This window comes from Mesoplodon densirostris, chromosome 15, assembly GCF_025265405.1.
Source record: "Mesoplodon densirostris isolate mMesDen1 chromosome 15, mMesDen1 primary haplotype, whole genome shotgun sequence".
Classification (NCBI taxonomy): domain Eukaryota; kingdom Metazoa; phylum Chordata; class Mammalia; order Artiodactyla; family Ziphiidae; genus Mesoplodon; species Mesoplodon densirostris.
The window spans coordinates 23670958-23696272 of NC_082675.1; the positions used below are offsets into that span (position 1 = coordinate 23670958).

At 52.8% G+C, this 25315-nt stretch overlaps 2 protein-coding genes and 1 non-coding gene across 3 annotated transcripts; 2 read left to right on the forward strand and 1 right to left on the reverse strand.

Moving 5' to 3' along the window:
- Positions 1 to 19996, forward strand: LOC132502322 (SEC14-like protein 2). The gene is made up of 12 exons (XM_060118092.1): positions 1 to 139; positions 2302 to 2377; positions 7036 to 7079; positions 7462 to 7521; positions 7755 to 7943; positions 8984 to 9079; positions 9248 to 9308; positions 9705 to 9788; positions 13214 to 13320; positions 13402 to 13541; positions 13689 to 13858; positions 18330 to 19996. Exons 1-12 carry the CDS (start codon positions 86 to 88, stop codon positions 18458 to 18460), a joined length of 1212 nt encoding a protein of 403 aa, XP_059974075.1. The 5' UTR covers positions 1 to 85; the 3' UTR covers positions 18461 to 19996.
- Positions 4233 to 4313, reverse strand: TRNAR-UCG (transfer RNA arginine (anticodon UCG)). The gene is given in 2 exon segments: positions 4233 to 4267; positions 4276 to 4313. It is a non-coding gene; the product is annotated as a tRNA-Arg (tRNA).
- Positions 19997 to 20934: 938 nt separating the features above from the next.
- MTFP1 (mitochondrial fission process 1) lies at positions 20935 to 25089 on the forward strand. The gene is made up of 4 exons (XM_060119222.1): positions 20935 to 21349; positions 22121 to 22248; positions 22607 to 22839; positions 24452 to 25089. Exons 1-4 carry the CDS (start codon positions 21283 to 21285, stop codon positions 24522 to 24524), a joined length of 501 nt encoding a protein of 166 aa, XP_059975205.1. The 5' UTR covers positions 20935 to 21282; the 3' UTR covers positions 24525 to 25089.
- The last annotated feature ends 226 nt before the right edge of the window (positions 25090 to 25315 follow it).

The window sequence follows — 25315 nt, forward strand, 5'->3', positions numbered from 1 at the left end:
AAGGCTGGGACTTTACTCCCGCGGTGGAAAACGAGTCCGTGCTCCGTCTGCTGCCGCAACCGCCGCGCCAGGAGCCTGGGCCACGATGAGCGGCAGAGTCGGCGATCTGAGCCCCAGGCAGAAGGAGGCACTGGCCAAGGTGAGCCCTCACCCCGGCCCGGCCCCGCCCCGGGCGATGGCCCCCATCCTCTGGCGGCAGCGGGCTGGGAAGGGGCTGGGTGGGGGGCGAGCGCGGGTCCGCGGCGGGCGGCGGAAGGAGCGGCAGCCACCGCTCCGAGCGGTCCGCGGCCGCCCCCTCCCTCGCTCCCCTCCGTCCGCCGAGGGGACCCCGGGGAAGTTTGGCCGTCCCGGCCCCAGCCGCGAGCGAGCCCTTGGCGCTGCCACCTGGGAAGAAGTGGTTGCTTGGAAGCCCACGGAGGCAGCTGAGGGCACAAAGGCAACGTTCATTCTCGGGACTGGCAGCCGGGCCCTGGGGGCAGGGGCAGGGCCCTAGGTTTCCTCCCATTTCCGGGAGGTTTTCCTCTTGCAGGGGCAGTGGCACGATGGAAAGGGCCGAGGGCTTCTTAGGAGACTTGGATGGCTCCTGCTCTGGCACCAAGTCTCTCTGCGACCTTGGGCAAAACCGGTCCTTCTCTGTTCGCTCCTTGAGGAAAGGAATTGAGGAGGTTGGACCAGATGATGTGGAAAGGAGCAGCTTCAAGTGCAAAGCCTAGGATCCTACCGGTGACTGACTGGGTTGGGGCTAGTTTGAGTTGAGACCAGCCCCCCACCCCGTCCTGCAACCCAGGCCCCTCCCTCAACCCAGGCCCCTCCCGGGCAGGGGACTTGGGCTGATGCTCTTCAGAAGGCAAGGAGGTAAGCCTAGCTTTGCCTTGGCGCCTGGGCAGAGGAGGGGGCAACAGTTCCAGAGCCGGACCCTCTCCCACCAGCTGGATCTCCCCTGCTGCCCTTGGGGAGAGAGGGGAGGTTGGCTGTTCTTGGAGCTGGAGCTGTTTGGGTCCAGTCTTAAGGTCTGGAGGCTCCACAGCAGTTTTCCATTGCTGAGAAAGTGGTGGAGGGGGTGGGTGGCAGGTGTCTTCTGCCGTGGTAGTGGGGCAGAGGCTCCAGTCCCATGGAGGCCTTGCCCCAGGCTGGGCCTCCCCATCCCAGGGAGGCCGGGTAGGGAGGTTTCAGGTTTTACTGCTGACCTGCAGGGGAAGTCAGGCAGAGAAGGGATTAGGTGGTGATTAAACTAGATATCAGGGGCTGGGTAGTGTCCTTGGTAAGGGGTGGCTTCATGCCAGTCTCCCTGGGGGTCTGGGAGCTGTTTGGGGGATGGGATGGTTTGAGTCCCTGGCTGACCTAGGCAAGGGGCAGAGGTGGCGGGTCCTCATTGGTCCTCTCTGTGGCTGCCCTGTAGGTCAGTGACTAGGGAAAGGTGAGTGGCTGGGAGCAGGAGGCTTGGGGACAGCACAGCACGTGGGGGCATGCTCACCTGCAGGGTAATGAGCAGTTGGAGGGGGCGTGGCCATTCCTTGGGGTCACTGTCCAGCTCTCTTGTTTGGCCCACCCTACACTTTCCCCCTTCATGGCTTCTGGCTGGAACTGTTCCCTCCACCTGGATTGCCCTCCTTCCTCCTCCTGCTGCCTTTGGAGTCCTTCAAGCCCAGCTCAAATGTCATTTTTTATATGAAGTAGTGTGAGACCACCCTCTTCCTGGCCCCAGTCAGCATCAAACTCTTCCTTCCCTCTGCTCCCTGGACACATTGCTCACCATTCCATTACTAAGGGGACAGGCCATGGTGGAAAGAGTGCAGGCTCTGGCCTGGAACAGACCAGGGTTTGCATCCCAGCTCTGCTGATTACTAGCTGTCGACCTTGGGCATGTTACTTGGCCTCTCTGAGCTCTAATTACTTCATCTGTAAAATGGGAGCAGTAATATCTTTAGAAGAATGAATAAGCACCGAGGTCGGTGCTGGGCACACAAGGAGTGCTTGGTAAACTGACGCTTTTGCTGTGGCACACCCCAGAGTGTCTACTGTGGCGGTTAGCTGGGGGCAGTTCTGCCCAGCCATCACACTGGAGCGTGTAAGTGCGCACAGCCAGGCAGGGGCAGTGTCTTACTCCCTTCTCACCTCCTCCTGCTACTCAGCTCCCACCAGCATGACCGACAGAGTGTCCCACACTGCTCAGGTGCTCAGCCAGTGTCTGCAGAGTTGACCCGTGTTGAGCAGGGGTACAGCAAAAACCTCTATGGAGAGTTCCAGGCAGAGGGCGGTCAGGGTGGGACCTGCTACTCACCCAGCTGCCTCTCCCTACAGTTTCGGGAGAATGTCCAGGATGTGCTGCCCACTCTGCCGAATCCAGATGACTATTTTCTCCTGCGCTGGCTCCGAGGTGAGAAAAGAGGGGCTGCGGGAGGCTGGGGCAGGGGCTTGGGCTGGGGAACAGAATAGCACCCTCTGGAAACCCTGCCCCAGGCAATCTCAGAATCTAGAGTATTCAACCTTCAGAACCAAAAGCGTTCTTGGCAATGATATAACCTCAACCCTCCTGTTGGATAGATAATGACACTGAGGCTCAGAGAGGTGAAGTAACTTGACCCAAGTGGCACAGTGTTTGAACTGCAGGCAGGGAGAGGACTAGAGCCAGGTCAGCTGACTCCCAGCCCGGTGCCCTTTCCATCCACTCGATGAATCTACTCTGCCAATGGATGTGGGGAAACAGGTTGAGGAAAAGCCAAGAAAGGCCCCAAGCTTGTGGGAAGTTGGAGGCAGAGCCAAGTTTAGAACCAGAGTCTTGGCCCGTGGGAGAGACTGGCCCTCTCTGTGGCAGCTTGAAGGAGGGGCAGAGTGCACGGGGAACACGGAGGGTGGGGTTCAGCCTGACCTAGGTTAACAAAACTCCCCTCAAGCCATCATCTGGCTCCAGGGCCCTGATATCTATTCCAGCTCTGCCCTGGCCTGGCTCTGGTACCTGGTCCAGGGGTGAACATCTGTCTGAGGCCCCTCTCTGGAGAGCAGGATGAGACAGGGTGCCCTGCCTATGGCAAGATGGGACATGACAGTGCTATGCCTGTGATGATGCAGTGTACACGTTTCTACTAGCATCAGGGTCAGACTCAACCCCATGCTCCAACTCCTGAAATCCTTCCGTTCTTTTCTTTCTCCTCCTCTCCTGTGATTCAAGTCATGTGCCACCCTCTCTGGTTCTTGTGACACACTTTTTTTTTGGCTTTGTAGAAACTTTATTGCCAGACATAGAAATAATAGAGAAAATTCCTCTGTGTTAGATTAGCAGAGATTAAATCGTGGTAACAGAATCAGAGCCCAAAATATTAAAGTATAAGTCATGGCCAATTACTTATTTATAGACACAGACACACACATGTATACCCTGCAAGTCTTGGGACAGGGGAAGAGATGTATTTTCCTTTTCTGTCCAGAAACTGAATAGAGCTGGCACACTCTTGAGAGGCTGCTAGCTAGCAGGCCCCCCAGAGCAGGCCCTGTGTGCCTCTGAAAGTGCCACTTGCCCTTTTCCCCCTAAAAAGCTGTGAACTCCCTCCACCCCACCCACTCAGAGAGGGTGGAGAGGCAGCAAAGGGGCGGCAGTGGAGTCAGTCCAGAGCTGGAGGACATTTTGGCCCAGCCTTTGCTGAAGGGCTGTAGCTAGAAGGGGGCGGGTGGGGAGAGTGGGCAGACAGCGCTGCATTAAAGGGCCAGCTGCAAGATGATCAAACAAAACTACCCAGCTACTGTGAGGTGGGGGAAGTGTGGTTTCAGAGAGCTGTTGAATTGAACAGCTTCACAGCTCTCTTTTTATCTGAGAGAAGGCTGGCCTGGGGCCCTGGTTTCCCAGGCACCCCAACCCCCCAGTCCTGGGATAACCCCTCTCTTTGCAGGAATATAGAAGAGTGCAGTTATCCTCATTTGCCAGATGAGAAAATTGAGGCTCAGAGAGGAGAGGGCACTTAGCTGAGGGCACACAGCTAATGCGAAGCAGAATCAGGGCAGAAACCTAGGGCCCCTGATTCCCAGGCCATCGTCCTCTCCAGTAAGCCACAGCTGCCTCCTGAAACCAAGCTCTGCCTCTTCAAACCAAGGAAATAGCTCCTCTGCACTTTATTTGTGCCTCACATTTCCCTGGGCAGGAGCTCAGACTCTACTGTGAATTTCAATTAGGGTTTTTGTCGCCTTGCTTTTCTTTTCTTTTCTGTTTTTGCCACGCCGCACAGCTTGCAGGATTTTAGTTCCCTGACCAGAGATTGAACCTGGGCCCTCAGCAGTGAAAGCTCGAAAGCTCGGTGTCCTAACCACTGGACCACCAGGGAATTCCCCCCCCCACCTTTTTTTTAGAGAGAAACCTTTTCTTTTTCTCCTTTTCATCTAAAGGAAACATTTTGTAAGGCACATGCCAGCTGAATGTCTTTGTCTAATCTAGGTGTGAGTGAGCACTGGGTTCCTCCCTTTCTCCCTTCCCCCGACATGGGCTTGGCTTTCTGCTGGGCCCCAGGCCTGAGAGCAGGCATACAAACCACTGCCTCCCCCTGAGTGGGCCTGAGCTCTGGGCACCCCAGTGAGGGGGCTCAGATGGCAAGATAAAACGAGGAGGTGGAGGAAACCTGTGAGCCTGGCAGAGCAGGTCTGAGTCTCCTTGTTTTCCAGGACAGGAAGAGATCAAATAAGAACCCAGAACAGCTTGCTCCCAGGCCGGCCTCTCTGGCAGTGCCCTAAGCCATGCTTTGAGCTGACCCTGACCAGGGCAGCAGGAGCCCTGGAGAGGCATCAGGCTGGTACTGCCAGGGGCAATGACAACTCGGGGAGGGCCCTAAAAGACCCTGGATATTGGACCCCAGCAGCTAAAGGTTAACTGGAGAGCCTCCCTGAGATAAGGGGGCCCGAAGTTCACCACCACTCCTGTTCCCAAGGAAGATGACTCTCCTCACAGTTGGGCGTGTCCCTCCCATGGAGGATTCCCACTTTCAGGTCCAGCTGGGCTCCCCCATCATGATAGCATGGTGCCTTGCATCTTCCAAGTGTTTCTAGCTCACTGGATGACTTGGCCAGAGATGTGCACTATCTTGTCCAAGGTCAAACAGGAAGAAGGTGGAAGGGCTGAGATGCAAACCCAGATTATATTCCTCTGAAAGCTGCCCCCTGCTGCTACAATGGCATGTGAAGGGTGACCATGAGAAGGAACTTCCCAAGAGAGAAGGCTGCTCATTCCTGCAAACGTGTGTCTAGCACACATGACAGGGTATGGCACTGGTCAAATCTCTTGTCGCATCCTTGGGTGCAGGAGAGTGGACTGCATTTCAGGGCAGCAGAGTCAGGGAATGTGCTCGGCCACTCCCGAAGAGCAGTGATTAAGGGGCCAGTGACAGTCCAGAGGGCAGCCTGTCTGGCTCAGGTTCCAGGGCTGTCAGCAGATCTGGATGTCAATCAGACCCACAGAGGACATACAGCTGGGAGGGACAGTTCATAGGTCAAATGGCAAAATAGGTCAGAATCTGGATCTCAGAAACCTTTAAAAGATGAAATGCAGGGGCTTACCTCGTGGCGCAGTGGTTAAGAATCTGACTGCCAATGCAGGGGACATGGGTTCGAGCCCTGGTCTAGGAAGATCCCTCATGCTGTGGAGCAACTAAGCCCGTGCGCCACAACTACTGAGCCTGTGCTCTAGAGCCCGTGAGCCACAACTGCTGAGCCCGTGTCCCACAACTACTGAAGCCCGTGTGCCTAGAGCCTGTGCTGCACAACAAGAGAAGCCACCGCAATGAGAAGCCTGCACACCACAATGAAGAGTAGCCACTGCTCGCTGCAACCAGAGAAAAGCCTGCCTGCAGCAACAAAGACCCAACACAGCCAAAAATTAAAAAATTTAAAAAAAAAGATGAAATGCAGCTGGCCATAACAAGATGAAATCTGATAGGGATAGATCCAGAAAACCCCCTCTCAACCTATGGGGTAGAGGCTTCATAAGCAGCACAGGTGAAAAGGATTTGGGGGTTTCAGTTGACTGTAAGCTTCGCCTGAGTTAAGGGCCTGGTCTGTTGCCGAGAAAGTTCTTAGGCTTAATCAGAGAAGGGTAGGCAACACCTGTGCTCTGGACCACACACTTCTAGAGGGGCACTGGCAAACTGGAAAACATCCAAAGGGAAGTTGATGGACTTGAAACCAAGCTTTGAAGGATGGTTAAAGGATCCATGGACGGGCAGCATGATAGCAGGGGGCACTCAGGGAGGCAGCACAGAATTTGCGAGCATCGGAAGGGTGGTCACGTGGCTGAGGAAGCACTCCCCCCACCCCCACCCCTCCTCTCTGAATGTCTGTGTAGAGGGTCTCTGCTCAGTACAATAGTGAGGGCTGTGTGCAAATTGCAGCTTGGACTGTTTGGGAGCAGATGGCCTTGGGGGGCAGGGAGGTCTTTGTGTTCAAGTTTGAGCAGGACAGCATGTCAGGGTTTGTACATGAAATAGAGCTGAGCCAGGTGAACTCTAATTCTGAAACTTTCTGGGAACCCTGGGAGGACGAGGGCCCTCTGTGTCCCCCTGGGGTATGCATGGGTCCTTTGAGGACATGGCAAGGTTGACTGGAGGCTCATCTCCCCTCCATCCTACTGGAATGTTCTGCCAGTCCTGCCCCAGATTATGCGGCAGCTGTATTCATCTTTGAACAGAAGGTCAAGCTCTCAGGACTGGATGTTAGACCGTGGAGATTAACTTTGTGGAAGGAGAAGGGTAAATGATAAGGGGGTCCAGGGTTTGCTTTCCCTGACGGGAGATAAGACCCTTCACCTGACTGCATCCAGTAGGGTAAAACTCTTTTGACCCTAAACTTGCAATGCTGCCCACACCTGCCCTGAACCTTGACCTGCTCTCCCCACAAGCCCAGGGGCTGTGGTGCTCTAGAAGCAGTGAACGTCCTCACATTAGCTTCTACATGTGGGGTGATCTGAGAGTCAGCGGGCGTTCCAGCACAGGAGCAGGGAAATCTTCCCATCCTTGGCGCCCAGGCTGCTGTCCTAACCCTGACCATGTTTCCTTGTTACAGCAAGAAGCTTTGACCTGCAGAAGTCTGAGGCCATGCTCCGGAAGGTGAGACCCATTTGGCTCCGAAGCCCACTGTTGTCTCCATTTCTGCCCATCAGAATCACGCCGTGCTTGGACTTCTGTCCACCCCCTCCCACCCCGATCACCGCCTGTGGCTTATGTGACATACCTGAGTATTAGCCGACCCACAAAGTGCATTCCCTTCCTTGGAAACAGAGCTTTCATAGTTCTGGGCTAGCCAAGAATTATAATCTGTTCTGCTGAGATCTCTGAAACAGGCACTTCCATCTTTTCCATTCCCGCTGGTTGCCTTCTCGTGATTTACCTGTGGTCCGGTGGTCTGTTCGTGCTGTCACCCATTGCTAGATGCCTGTTAAGGACCACCCCCTCCCCGCCCCGCTTTTTTAAAGCCCTCGTGTGTTTGCAGCATGTGGAGGTCCGAAAGCAAAAGGACATTGACAACATCATGAGCTGGCAGCCTCCAGAGGTGAGAACAGATTATCCCGCCCCACACCACGTGAGGTCTGTTAGACCCACCATCTGTATCCTGGGTCTCTGGGACTGGGACCCTCAGAGGAAAGGTCTGACAATGCCAAGTCATTGAATGAGTATCCATTGGCACCCAGGGGCGGATGAACTCAGAGGAAGGCCCTGGACACCGGGAAGGTGTGGCTGCCCGGGGCCTGCTGACCAGGCGCCCCCATCTCTGTCTGGGCCCAGGTGGTCCAACAGTATCTCTCAGGGGGCATGTGCGGCTACGACCTGGATGGCTGCCCCATCTGGTACGACATCATTGGACCTCTGGATGCCAAGGGTCTGCTCCTCTCAGCCACCAAACAGGACTTGGTCAAGACCAAGATGCGGGACTGCGAGCTGCTTCTGCAGGAGTGCGCCTGCCAGACCGAAAAGGTGAGGGGACCAGCGCGGCTGAAGAGGAGTAACGCCCGGTGGAGGTGGTCACGCAGAAGTGTGGGTGTCACACGTGGCTTCAAGGGCAGCTTTAGGCCCTGACGTTTAGATTTCATAGACCAGTGAAATTGCAAAGTTTTAGGGACTGATCTATGTTACCGAATTTTTATTTTTCCAAGTAAGGACTTAGAAAACACTAACCAGCTATTATTGCCATAATTAACCCGCCAAACTATAGGGACGGCATTGTCTCAGAATAAAGGGCCGTCCTTTAATTGAGTAAAGTTTAGCTTCATAGAAAACATGCTACGTTATCATTACTTTTCTTCTGTTATCTGGGCACCAGAGGAATCCCTGTCAGGGGCCACCCTACCCTTGGACAAGTATTTGGGTGCCGCTGCTGTCAGTGAGCTCAGATTCTGTGCTTCCCTAACTCTGAATTCAGACAAAGCTAAGGACAGCTGATTCTCTTACTGGAAAAAGACTGAAGAGCGAGGCGGAGCTGCCATGGTCCTTTCCCCTGCCCTCCTCCTCAGCAGTCGTAAAGATCCAGTGAGACCATGTGATACGTTTGGGGACATTTCAACAGTGTCATCCACATTCACTGAGAACCTAGCGTGCGCAGAGGCCCTGTGGGGCTGGGCATGCGGAGAAGCGTTAGAGATGCACCTTAAGGGCTTAGGTTGGACAAAGAGCATCTGTGCCTGCGAGATGAGTGGCTGCACGGGGTGTAGAGGACGAGGGAGGCCACCGGGTCAAACTGCAGAACAGAAGGGACTTCAGATGTAATCTAAGTTCACCCAGTTGTTTACTGGATGAGAACACGGAGATCTAAACAGAAAGGGTGACTTGTCTAGGCCACAATTCCGGCCTGGGGTAATTATCTCGATTTGGAAAACCCTAGGTACGGCCCTGCCGGATCTGGTTGCAGCATGGGCGCAGGGTACAATCAGCACTTTCCCTGAACCGGGGTGGGCTTCTGTGTGTGTGCTGTGTGGGGGGCAGCCTGATGTGACTTTCTGTTCCTCTGTCCCCTGCAGACGGGGAACAAGATAGAGACCATCACCCTGATTTATGACTGTGAGGGGCTTGGTCTCAAACATCTCTGGAAGCCAGCTGTGGAGGCCTATGGAGAGGTGAAGGCCAGGGCTCGGGGGTGGTGGGAGGGTGAGAGGTGAGGGTCGAGGGGTGGGTTGGGAGGGTGGGTCCCTCTGCTAGGAGGCCCTGTGGGGTGGGGGAAGCCAGAGGAAGAAGGGCCTCCCTCCCTGGTACAGAGTTCTGAGCCCACTGGATTCTTTCCACAGTTTCTCTGCATGTTTGAGGAAAATTACCCCGAAACACTGAAGCGTCTTTTTGTTATTAAAGGTAAGTTGGCAACTACCTGTGATGAAGCCCAATGGGAAAGAGGGGCCAAAAATATTACTGGGACAGATTAAGGAGAGTGAAATAGAGTGAGCTGAATTCGGGGGTGGAGGGTGCGGTCTTAGGACCTGTTCAGAAAACCGACCCGTGATGTACGCAGACCACTTTATAATTCACAAAGCTTTTAGTATTCGGTACCTCCTTTGAGCCACCCAGCCCCATGAGAAAGGAAGACCATCCCCCCTGTACAGACAGGAAAGCCGAGCCTCACATAGGGCTGCCTGTGCGGGCTCCACAGCACCAGGGAGTGCGTGGCCAGACACTGGGGGCTATGGTGGACACTGTTAGGGACAGAGTGGGGACTGCTCCCGACCTTACATGGCCTGGTCTCTGTTCTAGCCCCCAGGCTGTTTCCTGTGGCCTATAACCTCATCAAACCCTTCCTGAGCGAGGACACTCGTAAGAAGATCATGGTCCTGGGGGGTGAGTAGCCCGGACTCTCCTCCACTTCACAGCATGGCTGCAGCCCCGCTGGGGATGGCGTTAGAGGTACGGCCAGAGCTGCCGGGGCGAAGGCTCCCTCTGCTGGTTTGGGAGCAGTGGGACCCAGGAACAGGCTGGGCCCGAGCAAGGGGCTTCCTGCCGGTTTTCCTAAGAACTCTTTCTCTCAGACACTCTGGAGAAATTCAAAGATGAATGGAATGCCAGTCCTTGTTCTCAATGAGCTTGCAGTGAAACAGGAGACCTTTAAGAGAAAGCTAGGACACAAACTAGAAAAGGCATAGATGGACTTCCCTGGTAGCACAGTGGTTAAGAATCCACCTGCCAATGCAGGGGACACAGGTTCAAGCCCTGATCTGGGAAGATCCCACATACCATGGAGCAACTAAGCCCGTGTGCCACAACTACTGAGCCTGCGCTCTAGAGCCCGCGAGCCACAACTACTGAGCCCACGTGCCACAACTACTGAAGCCCACGTGCCTAGAGCCCATGCTCCGCAACAAGAGAAGCCACCGCAATGACAAGCCTGCGCACTGCAATAAAGAGTAGCCTCTGCTCACCGCAACTAGAGAAAGCCCGCGTGCAGCAAGAAAAACCCAATGCAGCCAAAAAATAAATAAAATTCCTTAAAAAAAGAAAAAAAGAAAAGGCATAGATGCAGCAGAGAAGGGAAGTACGCATGGCTTCTTTGGATGGGCACCTGCTGTGTGCCCGGCCCTGGACTAGGTAGGTGTCAAGGCCACAAAGGTAAGACAGAGTCCCTTGAAGAGCTTGTGGCCTCTCGGAGAAGGGAGACACAAACAGATGTGTATCAGCGCGAGATGTTACATGTAAAAGAGAGGAGTTGAAAAGCCCATGGGAACACTGAGCAGGGGTGCTCACCCCGCCCAGACTGGGGAGGGGGCGTTGCCTCCCTCAGCTTCGAGCTGTGGAATGAGGAGGGTAGCCAGGTGAAGCAAGGCAGGAAGCTGTTGGGCAGAAAGAAGAACACTGAGCAAAGACCTTACACACCACGGCATGGGCAGCTGAAGAGGGCGCACAGCAGGGTGTGCGAGAGATGAGGTAGAGAGGGACCAGGTGCCAGGAGCTGGGTCGCAGAGAATCCAGGGCACTGTGTCGGGAAGCTGGGACACGACTCCACAGGCCACTGGGCACCAGAGAGGAGTTCCTGAGCCAGGGCAGGGGGTGGGGTACCAGGACCTGATTCTCAGGACAGATACCAGTTTGTACACGGCAGCCCACGCACCAGGTGTTGCAAGCCTGAGCCAGGGCGGGGGCTGTAGGGACGGAGAGGAGAGGGTGGATTTCAGACTTCCGTAGGAACAGCAGAACTCAGTTGACTCAACTGGATGTAGGAAGGGAGGAAGAGAAATCTAGAATGGCTCCCTGGTATCTGGCATGAGTGACAGCATTGCAGTCATTCTGATGCAGTTAGTTCCACTGGGGAATAATACAATCAGAAGGAAAGGCTTGAAGTTGAGTTCTAGGAGTCTGTGAGATGTACACATGTTGGGGATGCCTGGGCCTGAAGCTTAGCGGCAAACTCCAGTCTGGAGATTTGGAGTTTTAGATAGAGGCAGCAGCTAAAACCTTGAGAGGAGGTAAGACTGCCCACAGAACAGAGGCTGAAGCCTGGGGAATATCCAGGCTCAAGGGCATGAAGAGAAAGAGGAGCCCACCAGGGAGTGAAGAAGCGATTGCGAGGTTGGCGGGGAAGCGGGCAGACGGACACTGCATAGGCAGGACAGCAGGAGGACATCAGGGGACGAGGGGAAGCCAGCAAGGAAGACCCATGGGAATCAAGCCAGCCAGGGACAGGCAGGAGTCGAGTTTGGCTGGAGCGTGATGTGGGGTGGTGGGAGAAAAGCCTAGAAAGGTAGATTGGGACTGGCTCGTGGACGGCTTAATGCCACCTGTGGAGTTGAACTGGGGGTAGGGAATTCTGAAGGTTTCTGAATGTTCACCTTCAGGCACCACATTGAAAGTGGAGGTTTTCCAAATGTGTGCTGAGCCTGGGTGTGGTGCAAAGCAGTCTGGAAAGCACAGGACTTCTGGGTTCTGGTCCTGGCTCTAGTGCAACAAATTCTGTTCTTGTAGCCTCAGTTCCTCTCTGTGAGATGGGAAGAATCCTGGCCTTATTCCAACCCTCCAGCTGAACTGGGTGAAGAAACACAAAGTCTGAGGAAAAGGCTCTAATGATTTTTGGCTTTTCTGTGGCTGCCACCCACCATGAGCATGAGCCAGTTCGGTTTCCTGGCAGCAGGGCTGCGGAGGAGGTTCAGTCAGTTCCCCCACCCACACCTGAAACCCTTTCAACCAAACCCGCCTCGGGCTGGGAAGGTACGGGATCTTCAACAGAGGAGGGGAGAAATTCACCCTGGGCTGGTCACTGGTACTCAGCACAGATTAGAGCACCCCTGGAGTTGCATGGTCTCAAGTCCCTAGAAATCTGAAGGCTGGGAGACCCTGGACCATCCCTGTGGGTTTACGGGCAGCACCAGCCACAGAGGATGCTCGGTGGTACCCTGTGACCTGGAGCTGCTCCCTATATCTGGTCTCTGTCGTCAGCATGGAAAGGTTTCCAGTATCAAAATATTGTCCTTGGCTGATACTTGTTTAGGAATCTGGCAGAGAAGTGGATCTCAGCCTTAGTTGCACTTGAGGCAAATTCTCCTAGTCAGGAAAGGGCTTGGTTATTAAAAAAAAAAAAAGAGCCAAATCACTGGTAGCCAAACAGCCTACAAAACAAGAGCAGAAGTGAAACTGTGGCTGGGGTAAAGCCAAGGGAGCCCATTTAAGGGGTCAGTCTACAGTGATGCATTCATTCAATAAATCACGAGTGAGCACAGTAGGTGACAGTGGTCATGCCCTCGTGCTCAGTCTAACTAGGGCAGATCATGTTGACTGCCCTCCTGCCTGCCACATGTGCTGTTCCCTCTGCGCGAATGCCTCCCCTCCTTTCTTTGTTCCCTCCTGCTTGCACTTCAAATATTTGTATCCCCTTCCTGGGAGTGATAATACACTCTCATACAGGTAGGGCATTTTACAGTTTACAACAAACACCCTCTCAAGTACTTAGTTCACTTCACTCCCACCATAACCTTGCAGGGCAGGAGGAACTAGGTTCAGAATGAAGTGATTTGCCTCAGGTCGCTTCGCTGGCCAGAGGCAGTGGGGACAGGACCTCTGTCTCCTGCTTCCTGGTCCAGAACAGGGCAGTCATCTGGGTGACAGCTCCTCTTGAACCCCCTGCAGAGCTGTGTGCACGTCCTGTGCTCCCAATGCCCATGTTTTGTGTGCAGGGGCAGACGGGTTTTTTCTGCCTCTTTTGTGTAGACTGCCAGGGCTGTGATGAAATCCTGCCCTGGTGGTGATCCTTTTTTCTCCTTTCTTCCCTCTCCTGCCAGCAAACTGGAAGGAGGTTTTACTGAAATATGTCAGCCCTGACCAGCTGCCTGTGGCATATGGGGGCACCATGACTGACCCTGATGGAGACCCCAAGTGTAAATCCAAGGTATGGGCTGCCAGGGGCCGGAGGTGACCAGGGATGCCTGGCTCTAATGCATATTCCAGCTCACTCGTGCTCTGCTTCTAGATCAACTACGGGGGTGACATCCCCAAGAAGTATTACGTGCGAGACCAGGTGAAACAGCAGTACGAACAGAGTGTGCAGATTTCCCGGGGCTCCTCCCACCAAGTGGAGTATGAAATTCTCTTCCCAGGCTGCGTCCTCAGGTAGGGTTCTGGATCCTTCCAGGAGACCTGAGCCTTCTGGTCATAGGTGCCGGCGGTGGGCTGGGGTGGGAGAAGCCCTGGTGGCAGGACCCCAGAGAGGGCACATGCAGACAGAATCATGTCTAAGTAGGTGGGTGTCCCCTGCAGGTGGCAGTTCATGTCAGATGGTTCGGACATCGGTTTTGGGATTTTCCTGAAGACCAAAATGGGGGAGCGGCAGAGAGCAGGGGAGATGACAGAGGTGCTGGCCAACCAGAGGTACAATGCCCACCTGGTCCCTGAGGATGGGACCCTCACCTGCAGCGATCCTGGCATCTGTAAGTCTCTCTTTCTTGGCTCGAAGCCCCTGCTCTAGCTGTTTGCCTGGGAGGTCCCCCTTTCTCCATGGATTTAAATTCTCACACTGTTAGAACTAGAAGTGGAGCTCCATCAGTTTCAACCTCTCTTGCATAGGAAACCTAGGCCTGGAGAAGTGAGATGACAGGCTCAAGGTGACCTGGTCCAGGTGTAACTGGGGCTGTGACTGCCATTAGACATTTCCTGGGGACGCGCCTTCCCCAGGCATCAGAGAGGCAGAACGCATTACCCAGGTGTAGGGATCACAGGGTGAGCAGAGTGCTGACAAACCTAGCCTTGACTCTGCTGAACTTCACTCATCTCCAAGTTGATCAAAAAATGGCCACAGAACATGAACAGGAAGTTTACCCAATAGGAATAAGAATGGCAAATAGGCATTTGAAAAGGTGTTTAACCTCACTTAGCTTTGCAATATCGATTAAATTCCCTTTGATTCAGCAATTCTACCTCTGGAAATTAATTGTACAGAAATATTTACACAAAGACACAAAGATATAGGTACATGGATGTTCCTAGTAGTTTGGGAAACTGACAATAAACTAAATGGCCTTAAAGAAGGTCTTGTTAAATAAACTATGGTCCATCCATATAATGGAAAACAATATACGCATTAAAGAGAATAAGCTGACATATAAGATGTCTGATACATGTTAAAAAAAATAAAGCATGAGACTTAGCATATATGGTATATACTCACTTTGGCTAAAAAAGGTCAAAAGAATTCTGGTGTTGGCTGCTTTCACCTTCTGAGATGACCCACACTCCGTCTGTGTGTTTCTCTAAATAAATTCACTTCTTACCTAAAAAAAAAAAAGAATTCTGGGGACTCTGCTAACGCTAATGGTGGTTATCTCTGGGGTGGTAGGAAGCTTATAGAGGGCTTTCGTCTCTTTATACTGGCCCTGCAAATACAGTTTATGTTACAAAGAACATGTACTACATTTATAAGCAGAAAAATCACATACACACACACACAAAACCCCCATCAAATCTCCAGTTTCCTCTCTGTCTGAGCCAAGGGGCCAGGCATGGAAAATCAGTGACAGCAAGGGCTATGTCATCAAGCTGAGATGGACTTGACCACTGACTAGTCCTTAGGCAAGTGACTTGGCCTCCCTGAGCTTTAGTTTCCTGATTGCTACAATGGGGATCAAATTCTCTACCTCATAGGGACACCTGATGATGAAATGCGATCAGGTCTGTGCAGCACTTAGCGTAATGCCTGCCATGCAGCACTCAGCGCACTGTGGCCACCATTATTATCATTAGGGCAAAACCTGGGGGAGAAGGGCCACTGGGGAGATAGTGCCAGAGATGGGAGAAGACCTGCACCCTATTTTCATGGCAGCACTGCCAGAAGTCTGAACTAGCCCCACAGATGTCTTGGCCTCTGTACTTGTCCACACCATTGCCCCAACCTCAGATCCTGTGTCCTCCCCCACAGCCCAAGCAACCTCAGTCTCCACCGCCCCCTCCTCACATATACTCTGTGGTCTGGCTCCCCAGGGAGGAGAAGTATTCTTGTTAGCGAGCTGCCGGGTCCTGAGGGAGAAGGCGGTATACTGTGTGCTTCATCAAGAACAAGGTTTAGCACCAGCCCAGACACTGTCATCCTCAGAGCATAAAGCATTTCGTACATATAAGCTTGAATTTCTCTTTTAAAGGACAGGGAAGCTGAGGTATAGAGAGGGGATGTTATCTCTCCCACAGTGTAGCCTGCATAGACACCAAGAAACGGAGACAGGAGAGAATCCTAGGGTCCCGGTGCAGGATCTCGTGACCATAGACTACCCTAGAGATGATCATGTGACAGAGGAGAAAGTGGGGTCCCAGACCTGGGAAGTAATTTACCCAAACTCAGTAGCAGAGCCCAAACCATTTTCCAGCGCTGCCCACTACCTCTCTGTAGTACCATGAACCCTTTAACATAATCAGGCTTAGGTTTGCAAATCCCAAATTATAGTTCCCCTTGGATACATTCCCAGATGGAATGTTTATCTGCCTGTGGGGCCTTGACTGGGAGATTCCACTTTTTTTTCTCCCAACTAATATTTCCTGAGGTCCTGAGTGTAGAGTACTCTTCTAGGAAAGAAAAAGATTCAGAAAAAAAGATCTGGAGCGGGCAATGTGGTCTAGAAGAGCTGAAGCACTGTAGGAAGGTTAAACAGCCCCTCTAGGCACCAGAAGACCCGGTTTCTGAGTCCAGCTTTGCCAGTAACTCTCCGAGTGTCTCTAATTAGATTTTGCTCTCTTTTTCCTTAAAATGAGGGGAGTAGGCTAGAGCGGATCTTAATCTGGGGTCTATGATTCTAAATCTTTAATGATTTAGATCTTTAAAGACAGTGATTCTAAATCTTTAAAGACCAAATACCTCCCTTTTATAATAAGTGGTGTCTAATGTCCCCTTTACTACTCTGAAATGAAATTCATAGATATTATAACCACCTACACACATAATTAAAAAGTCAATATACTCTCCTATCTGGAATATAAAAGAGAAATAAAAGGACACTAAGAATATATATGTTTTCTCAATACATAAATGAGAGGGCACAGTTACCCCCAGCTCCTCCTCTCTTCAGAATGGTAACTTTCCCATTGGGAACCACTGCCCCAGAGGGTCCATGATGGGCTCCATGGGATCTGAAATTGTATGCTTTCATCAGATTCTCAGGGGGGTCAGTTCCCCAACAAAAGTGAAGGAGCCCTAGCCTAGAGGATCTCTGGGGCCTCTAGAAGTCTGTGAGTACATGATTAGTGTCAAAATGAACCACTTCCCTCGGGCCTGGGCATCACAACAGCCCCTTCCTTGTATCTGAGGGCAGAACATCATGCTAGGCAGAGTCATCTCAATCCTGATGCTTGGTCCAAGGAGCTCAAAGACTTCTTCTCTAGCATGACTGACTCTGGTTGCTAAGGCTCTGTCATCCAGGTCAGAGAGGAAGCGTCCCTCTTTCCAGAGGCACCACTGGTCCTGAAAGACCTCTGGCTCAGAGAGAATATCAATGACTAGTACTCACTTCACACCATGAAGAAAAGGGTGAGTGGTGTGTCTACCCTCAGTCTAAAACTATGCATTTTATCCAGGGGCAGAAAAGGGGAAAGGTTAAATCTCAGGATTAAATGCACAGGGTTTTTTTGGCTGGGAAAAGTTAGAGAAGACCGGGATAGGGAAGGGGCGGAGCTAGTGTTTTTGTTTTCCAACTCTGTTCTTTGGAAGGGGTGTTTGACTGGAATGGAAAAACTTCTCAAAAAAAGAAGGGTTAGATTACAAGCAGTCTGTTCCTTGGCCAAGGGTTGGAAGCCTTTTCTGCCAACTGCATGCCCATTTTCTCTCCCCAGAGGAAACCACTAACAGATCTTGTGTATTATCCTACCAAATATTTTCCATCCCTTTAGAAGCATTATGTGTTTCCATAATGTACAGGACATGTGCCCACCCATATACATTCATAGGAATTATATATGTTATTCAGTGTATATTTGAAGGAATTTTGAAATTCTAAAACTTGTCAATGTAGGTAGACCAAGTAACAAAGCCAAAAAATGTTCTTTTTACATATATTAACAAAAATGTTAGAAATGGTTTACAAATTGTTCTGCAACTTGCTTTTTTTAGCCTAAGGATATATTGTCACTAGTTTCCCCAGTCACTTCTATGAAGCTCACCTCTTTCTTTGGATACAGAATAGTATTTCAATAAAAACTTTTAAAGCAATTCTTCTTTGAACATTTTAGTTTTCCTCATCTTTTATTACTACAAATAGGGGTGCATTGAGCATCTTTGTCCATTTATCTTTCTGTGGGATAAGTTTCTGGTTCAAAAGTTTGCATATTTTACCTTTTGTCAGGAACTGAACAGGATTAGGCTTTCTAGGGCCCAAGTCAGGCAGCAATGCAGGCCAGAGGGAAATTCCAGCTCCATCCCTTCCTCACTGTGTGACACAGTGACTTTCTTTTTATATAACACAATACTAATGCTGAACTCAAGAGTTATTGTGAATAATATATATAGATTGCCATACCAGTATTGAGTCACATAAATAGCCATTGTTACCATTACTATTATTATTATTATAACTACTGCTGCAACTAATTCTACTCCATCCTTCCAAGACCCAGTTCAAGCTCTAACTCCTTTAAAAAGCCTTTCACATGATTTCAGTCTACAGGGCCCCCTCCTTCCAAGCTGTTACAGACGTGACTGTCTCTGCCACTCATCTGGCACTTGGCATGTTTTGTCTTATATATTTTTCTCTTCATGAACATATTGTAACCCAGCTAGACTAGGTTTCAGAAGGTGAAGGACCATTGCTTATGCTACCGTCAGCCTCATTACCTACCATACTGCCTTGCTCAGTCAACCAAAATCACTGTGTCTAAGCTCTTTGTCAGACTTGCCTGAATGTTTGTTTTTTTCCCTCCCCTCAGATGTCCTGCGGTTTGACAACACCTACAGCTTCATTCATGCAAAGAAGGTCAGTTTCACCGTGGAGGTCCTGCTTCCAGACAAAGCCTCAGAAGAGAAGATGAAACAGCTGGGGGCAGTCACCCCAAAGTAACGCCTCCTCCCACAGCAGGCCTGGCTCCCTCAGCGTCTCCCTGTCAGTTTCTATCCCTTGTAGCAGTCATTTTCCCAGCACTCTGACGCCCAAAGAAACTGGGCTAGAAGAAAGACCTTGGGGCTGGATCTGGGGAGCCTTCATTTCAGAATTAGGAAGAGGGAGACTAGCTGGAGTGGGCCTCCTTGCCTCTCAAATTACTAAGGAGTCCCCAGGGGCTGGGCACCGTGACAGCATCTGTCTTATAAGCTGTGCCAACTTCACCTGTCCAGTGACAGATGAGACAGGAAGAGGGGTACCATGGGATGGCAGGGAGGAAATTAGGAAAAAGGGGAGAGATTGAGACCTAACACTTCAGGGAAGCCAGCTGCAGGGGAGGAACTTGCTCCCAAATGAACATGTAAGTCTAGACCATAATGAGGAATAGCAAGGTAGCCGGTTGCTAGAGTTACGGTGGGGGTCTGAGGCTCTTCTGAGCTTTCTACCGAGGCTAGGATCTTTTGGCTTTTCCCAGGTCTCGGGAGGGGGCCCGAGTCAGCATAGGTCTTCCCTTTCAAGGGTAGACAGGCAGGCCTCTCCCTCACCTCGAGGAATCCAGCAGTTCCTGGGTCCCACTGGCTGCCTCTTTAATTATTAATGATTGCCAGTGACTCAGAGCTTCCTGGGACAGTGAGCTTTGGTGCCCAGCCACTGTCCTTCAGTGCAAACAAAGCACAGGGAAGTTACCTCCAGGGATCCCAGCTCCTCCAGGGATCCCAGCTCCGTGAAGGGCCAGGGAGGCTGGCAGTGGGTGTGAGTCCTGAAGCTTCCACCCCTCAGAAACCCAGGCCCTGACCCATCCTGGGGAGATGGTCTGGCCAAGCTGAGGGAGCAGGAGTCAGGGGCAAGGCTGGCACTGACAGGAGGCCCCGAGGCCGCATGGGTCCCAGCTAGACACCTCAGGAGGATATCCTGACCTTGGTTTACAGCGCTCTGTTAGGAAAAGTAACCAATGAATAAAGAACGTTCAGCGCGCAGGGCGTGGAAGTCAGTGCCCTGCGCCTCGCTCCTCACAGTTCCTCACACAGGCAAACTTCCGCCGCGGGTTGCCAGCTTCTCCCCGTCAATAAGCGGAGCGCATGCGCAGAAGCCATCTGCTAGTCTTCCGTGCGCTGACGGCGTCCCGACGGCCTGCTCGCCCCCTGATTGGTCCAGCCGGTGGGCTGTCTTTCGCCATCTTTGCTAAGGGCACTAAGGGTGTACCTGACCACCTTCACGGTGAGGACGGAGGCCCCGCCCAACTCGGGCTTCTCAGAACGCGCCAACTAGTGCGGGTCTGGCAAGCGCGCGCGGCGCCTGCGGTGGGCCTGGATTGGGAGGGTCACGGAGAAGCGATGATCACGTGGCTTTAGGGACCGTCTCCTAATTCCGCGCAGGCACTGCCAGTGTTTCCGGGGTTGAGGATCACTTTGAGTCGCGATCCCAGCTTCCTGCGAGATCACAGCTGACCTGGCTGCCCTACATGATCCTACAATGACGAAGACTCCCAGGGCTGAAACCAGGGACCTCAACAGAGAGGCTGTGACCTTTATTTGATGATAATAAAGCTAATTCTTTAATGAGCGCCTCCTGGGTACCAGGCAACAGCCCTGTGTTTATCGCCTTATTGCAAGGATTCAAGGAAATAATACATTCAGAGCGCTTAGAAAACCTGGTACAAGTGTACGCTCAGTAAATTTTGGCTACTCTCGTTTCTTACAGACGTGGCTGACAGTTCATAGGCGGCACAACTGGCATTTGAACCCAGGACTGCCTGTCTTTAAAGGCTGGGCCTTTGCTCGCTGGTACCCCCAAAGGATTCACAGAGCTTTAGTGAAATGCACTTATAACTCACATGGGTAAACTGAGGTGCAGCAGGGGAAGAGTTTCCTCTTTAGTAATCAGTAACCCCACATCCTCTCATTCTGTTCTGCTCATTTCCCTTAAGTCTTGTACCCCAAACCCGTTTCCCTGGCCTCATTCGTTCATTCGTGGTCCTGCCCCGAAGAGGCTTGGTCCAGTTAGACTCCAGTGCTTGATAGATGAGTATGGGGTAGGGACTCTTAAGAGTCCAAGCATCCACATCACCAGGGTTCTCACCATTCGCTCCCCCAGCCTCATTTACTCAGCTCACCTTAGGAGCATGGGAACTGGAGCTGTACTTCCTGGAGTCAAATGCCGGCTTCACTACTCAGCAGTTATATGTTCCTGGGAAAGTGACCTATTAATATTTTTCCTGTGTCTCTATTACTCATCGGTAAAATGGGGAGGGGCGGGGGCGGTGTCCCACGCTGCTGGGAGGGTTTAAAGAAGTAATCCATCTAGAGTCTTTAGCCAATGGTCTGGCCGGTAGTAAACTCAATAAATGACGACTGTATAATTAATCCTCGAAACCGTCCCAGGACTGAACCTGTCCCGTTCCCCAATTAACAAATGAATAAAGTGAGGCACAGAGAAGTTACAGGCTCTTGCCCGAGGTCACAGAGCCAAGAAGTGTAGCATCCCGTATTTGAACCTCCGTCTCTTTGGTTCCAACACTACAGCCAGTGCTGGAAGAGGATCGCGCCAACCGCTCGACTCCAGAGAAAACGTGAAGAAAATTAAGCTGTAAAACGCAAACCTGGGAGAGGGGCTCCGGTGCGCGGGGGGGAATTTGCAGACGCTCCCTGCTGGCGGGGACTACTTGACCTGTGCTTCAGTCGGGGACCTTCGGCTCGGCCCGTCCCGCCTTTGCGAACGGGAGTGCTGGTGGAAGCCGAGGCGGTAGTACACGCTGCAGCGACTGAGGCCAAGGAGGAAGCGCCATGTCCGAGCCGCCCCCTCGGGGGGCCGAGCGCGACCTTTTCCGGGACACGTGGGTGCGGTACCTGGGTGAGCGCGGGGCGAGGGGGACAGCGACCCCTACACCACGTGTCTGGGGAAGCAGGGGTTGCCAGACGCCGGTCAGGGACCTGGAGAAGGTGGGAGCATCTTAGTTCTCATTTAGTCAGGGAAGAGACTGGGCTCAGAGAGGGTTCTGAACTTGCTCAAGGTCACACAGCTCTGGTATTCCCAGCCCTGCCCTCGGGGTTTCTGCTGGTCAGACTCCCAGGAGGAAGCCGCAGCTCAGCTAGGAGGATGGAACCGGGTGATCGGATCGCCTTCTCTGGCATTCCTGGCACAGGCTGTGGAGTCAGGGCATCTGGACTCCCATCTTGGCTCCTCACTGGCTCTGAGCCTGTTTCCTCCTCAGCAAAAAGGGATGAACGCAGGGTCTCGCTCATTGGGTGGTAATTTTAAGGGTAGGATAAGATAAAGTGCATAAAGGCCTGGCATATGGTGAGCCCCTGGTCAGTGGGGCTGCCTTTAGTCTCTCTCACTGCCTGTTCACCCATCAGCTCAGATGTTTCTAGAACCCAGGCTGTGAAGGCAAGTGAGTGATGAGAAAGGTGTTTGCGCTCAGCTTTTCCACGAGGGGAGAGTTGGGGTGGGCAACATGAGTGCCATTTTATAGGCTGGGAAACTGAGGCTCAGAGGGGTAAAATCACTTGTCTAAGGTCACCCAGCTACTGCTCAGCAGAATAAGATAAGAACCAGCTCACTCCAGTGTTCCCTTGTGGAACAACACAAAGGCTCAGGAATTAAATATCCCCTCTCCACCAGGCTATGCCAATGAGGTGGGGGAGGCCTTCCGCTCCCTGGTGCCTGTATCTGTCGTGTGGCTGAGCTACGGTGTGGCCAGCTCCTACGTGCTGGCTGATGCCATTGACAAGGGCAAGAAAGCGAGAGACGTGAGTGTTAACCTGCCCCTCAACCCCCCACCCCCGTCCACTCCCCTTGTAGTCAGTCCACAGCCTTGCACGTGGTTAAGTCCCTCTGGGACAGTCCGGTCCCCACAACCTGGCCTGGTGGACTCCATACCCCGGTACAGTTTGTAGCATAGTGCACCCTGTCCCCAGCGCAGGGGACCTAGTCTATATCCTAGTCCTGGATGTGAGTGAGTCCACCCTCAGCCCTGAATTGGTGGAGTCCAGAACCCAACACTAGCGTGGCTCTGTCCCCAACCCCCCTGGTCCAGCCTCATGCCCCTTGTCCACAGGGTTTCCCGCCTCTGCCTCTGCTGGATTAAATGTCTCTTGTGCCTGCCAGGTGCCGAGCCCTGAGGCAGGCCGCAGCACCAGGGTGACCGTGGCCATGGTGGACACCTTCGTGTGGCAGGCTCTGGCCTCTGTGGCCATCCCAGGCTTCACTATCAACCGTGTGTGTGCTGCCTCTCTCTATGTCCTGGGCACTGCTACCCGCTGGCCTCTGGCTGTCCGCAAGTGGAGCACCACCGCACTGGGACTACTGGCCATCCCCATCATCATCCACCCCATCGACAGGTGGGTGCTCCTCCCAGCCCCAGGGATCATCCACCCTACAGGCGGGGCTAACCTTTGAGAGGTGTGGGGGTGTATCCACTTTTCACAGAACAGTTGTAGCGGAGGCAGGGCTGGCACGTGGGGCTCCTGAGGTAGAAAGGACAGTCTAGGCCCTTTGTCATATGATCTGGCAGGTACTTTGGCTATAAAGGTAGGAGGTGCCATGAGAGTATGGGACATAGGACAAGTAAATTCCAAGAAGACTCAGTGTTAGAAAACAACCAGAGGTAGGCAGGAACAGGTGCACCCTGGAAGGGATGGGTTTCGAGAAGTTTTGGTGACAGAAGCCCAACTGAAACTGGGTTAAGTAAAATAGGAATTGATTGTTTCACATAACCGAAAAGTCCAGAGTTATGCTACTTGGAGGCATGGCTGGATCCAGGCACTCAGCTGATGTTATTAGGGGCCTGGGTCTCTCTGCTGGGCTTCTCCCCACCCCACCCTGTGTTGGCTTCAGTCACTTTTCCTTCATGGGAACAGAGATGGTTCCCAGCAGCTCCCAGCTCCCCTCCCCCCAGCTTAGCAAGCCCCATAGGAAGCTTCTTTTTATTTATCTATTTATTTATTTTGCGGTACGCCGGCCTCTCACTGTTGTGGCCTCTCCTGTTGCGGAGCACAGGCTCCGGACGCGCAGGCTCAGCGGCCATGGCTCACGGGCCCAGCCGCTCCGCGGCATGTGGGATCTTCCCGGACTGAGGCACGAACCCACGTCCCCTGCATCGGCAGGCGGACTCTCAACCACTGCGCCACCAGGGAAGCCCTTTTAATTTTTTTTGATGTGGACCATTTTTAAAGTCTTTATTGAATTTGTTACAATATTGCTTCTGTTTTTTATGTTTTGGTCTTTGGCCGCGAGGCATGTGGGATCTTAGCTCCCTGACCAGGGATCAAACCTGCATCCCCTGCATTGGAAGGTGAAGTCTTAATCATTGGACTGCCCCCATAGGAAGCTGCTTTTTTTTTTTTTTTTTTTTTTTGCGGTACACGGGCCTCTCACTGTTGTGGCCTCTCCCATTGTGGAACACAGGCTCCGGACACACAGGCTCAGCGGCCATGGCTCATGGGCCCAGCCGCTCCGCGGCATGTGGGATCTTCCCGGACCGGGACACGAACCCGTGTCCCCTGCATCGGCAGGCAGACTCTCAACCACTGCGCCACCAGGGAAGCCCAAGGAAGCTTTTAATAGTGACAGCAAAAATCCCAAGGAAGGCTGTCATTCGTCCATAATGGACTGGTTGTCCATCCCTGAGCCAGCTTCCCTTTTCCGACTGGCCCGGCTTGGGTCACGTGCCTTCCCTTAGAACCAGAGATGGGGCCAACCCAACTAGACGAACATAGAGTGGGAGGAGGAGTCTTTCCCCTCAGGAACATAGCTGACCTTGAGGTCCTATGTGAGTCTTTTACCCCCTCTGTGCCTCAGTTTTCCCAAATGAATAAAGAGAGTGATGGCTGACACCGGGATGGCACTTGTGTCCTGCATCCAGGAGTCCCTTTCCTAGCCCTGACCTCCTGCCTCCCATTCCCCCATTAGCACCCCTTGGTTGCCTGCTCATGACCCTCCATTGCCCCACAGGTCAGTGGACTTCCTCCTGGACTCCAGCCTGCGCAAGCTCTACCCCTCTGTGGAGAAGCCTAGTTCCTCCTGACCCCACCCCAGTACCTGGCCTGTGGGTTGGCCCACCACTCCCTGCTCTGTTCCAACTCCCTCCTCCTGCCAGGGGTTGCGGATGCCTAGCTCTCTGGGGTCCGAGGCCCTGGCACCTGAATGGGTTTAAGCTGGACGGAAACTGAGAGACAAAGACCTCAGAGCAGCAGCTGCAGTGACTCACAGACAGGACCTGAACCCTGTGTGCTTCCATGGAATCTGTGATACTGAGTTGGACTGGACTGTGAGTGGGCCCAGCCCTGTCTTTTGACAGGACAATAACATACTCCCATGGAGGGTAAGGAGACTAAGGCCCAGACAAGGCAAGGAATATGGCCAAGATCACTTGGCAAGCTGGGGACCTACAGGATTCCCAACGGCTCGGCCAGGTCACCCCATGGCAGTGTGGCTGACGGAGGAGCAGCAGGCACTTGGAGAAACGCAGGAGTACACTAGTGGGGACCCTGAGGACTGATTCTCTGGCAGCCCCTTCCTGATGCAGGGGCTGCTGGGGCCTGGCTGGAAGGCAGCACAGCCCCCGGTCCAATAAATCCTCAAGAAGTTGAGTTTTCTCCTTTTCTATTGGGGATGAGAAGGGATGTGGTGATGGGGAGCAGGGCTGGGGGCCCTCAGAGGTGGAGGCCGATGTCTCTGGCAATGCATCGCTCACAGTGGCTAGCACTGGGCCTGTGGTACCTCCCCACTCATCAATGCCCCCCTGCAGATGCCTGGGGTTCCACCATGGTGCTGCCAGTCTCCTTCGGGGTAAGCATTGCACTCTTTCTGCAAGCC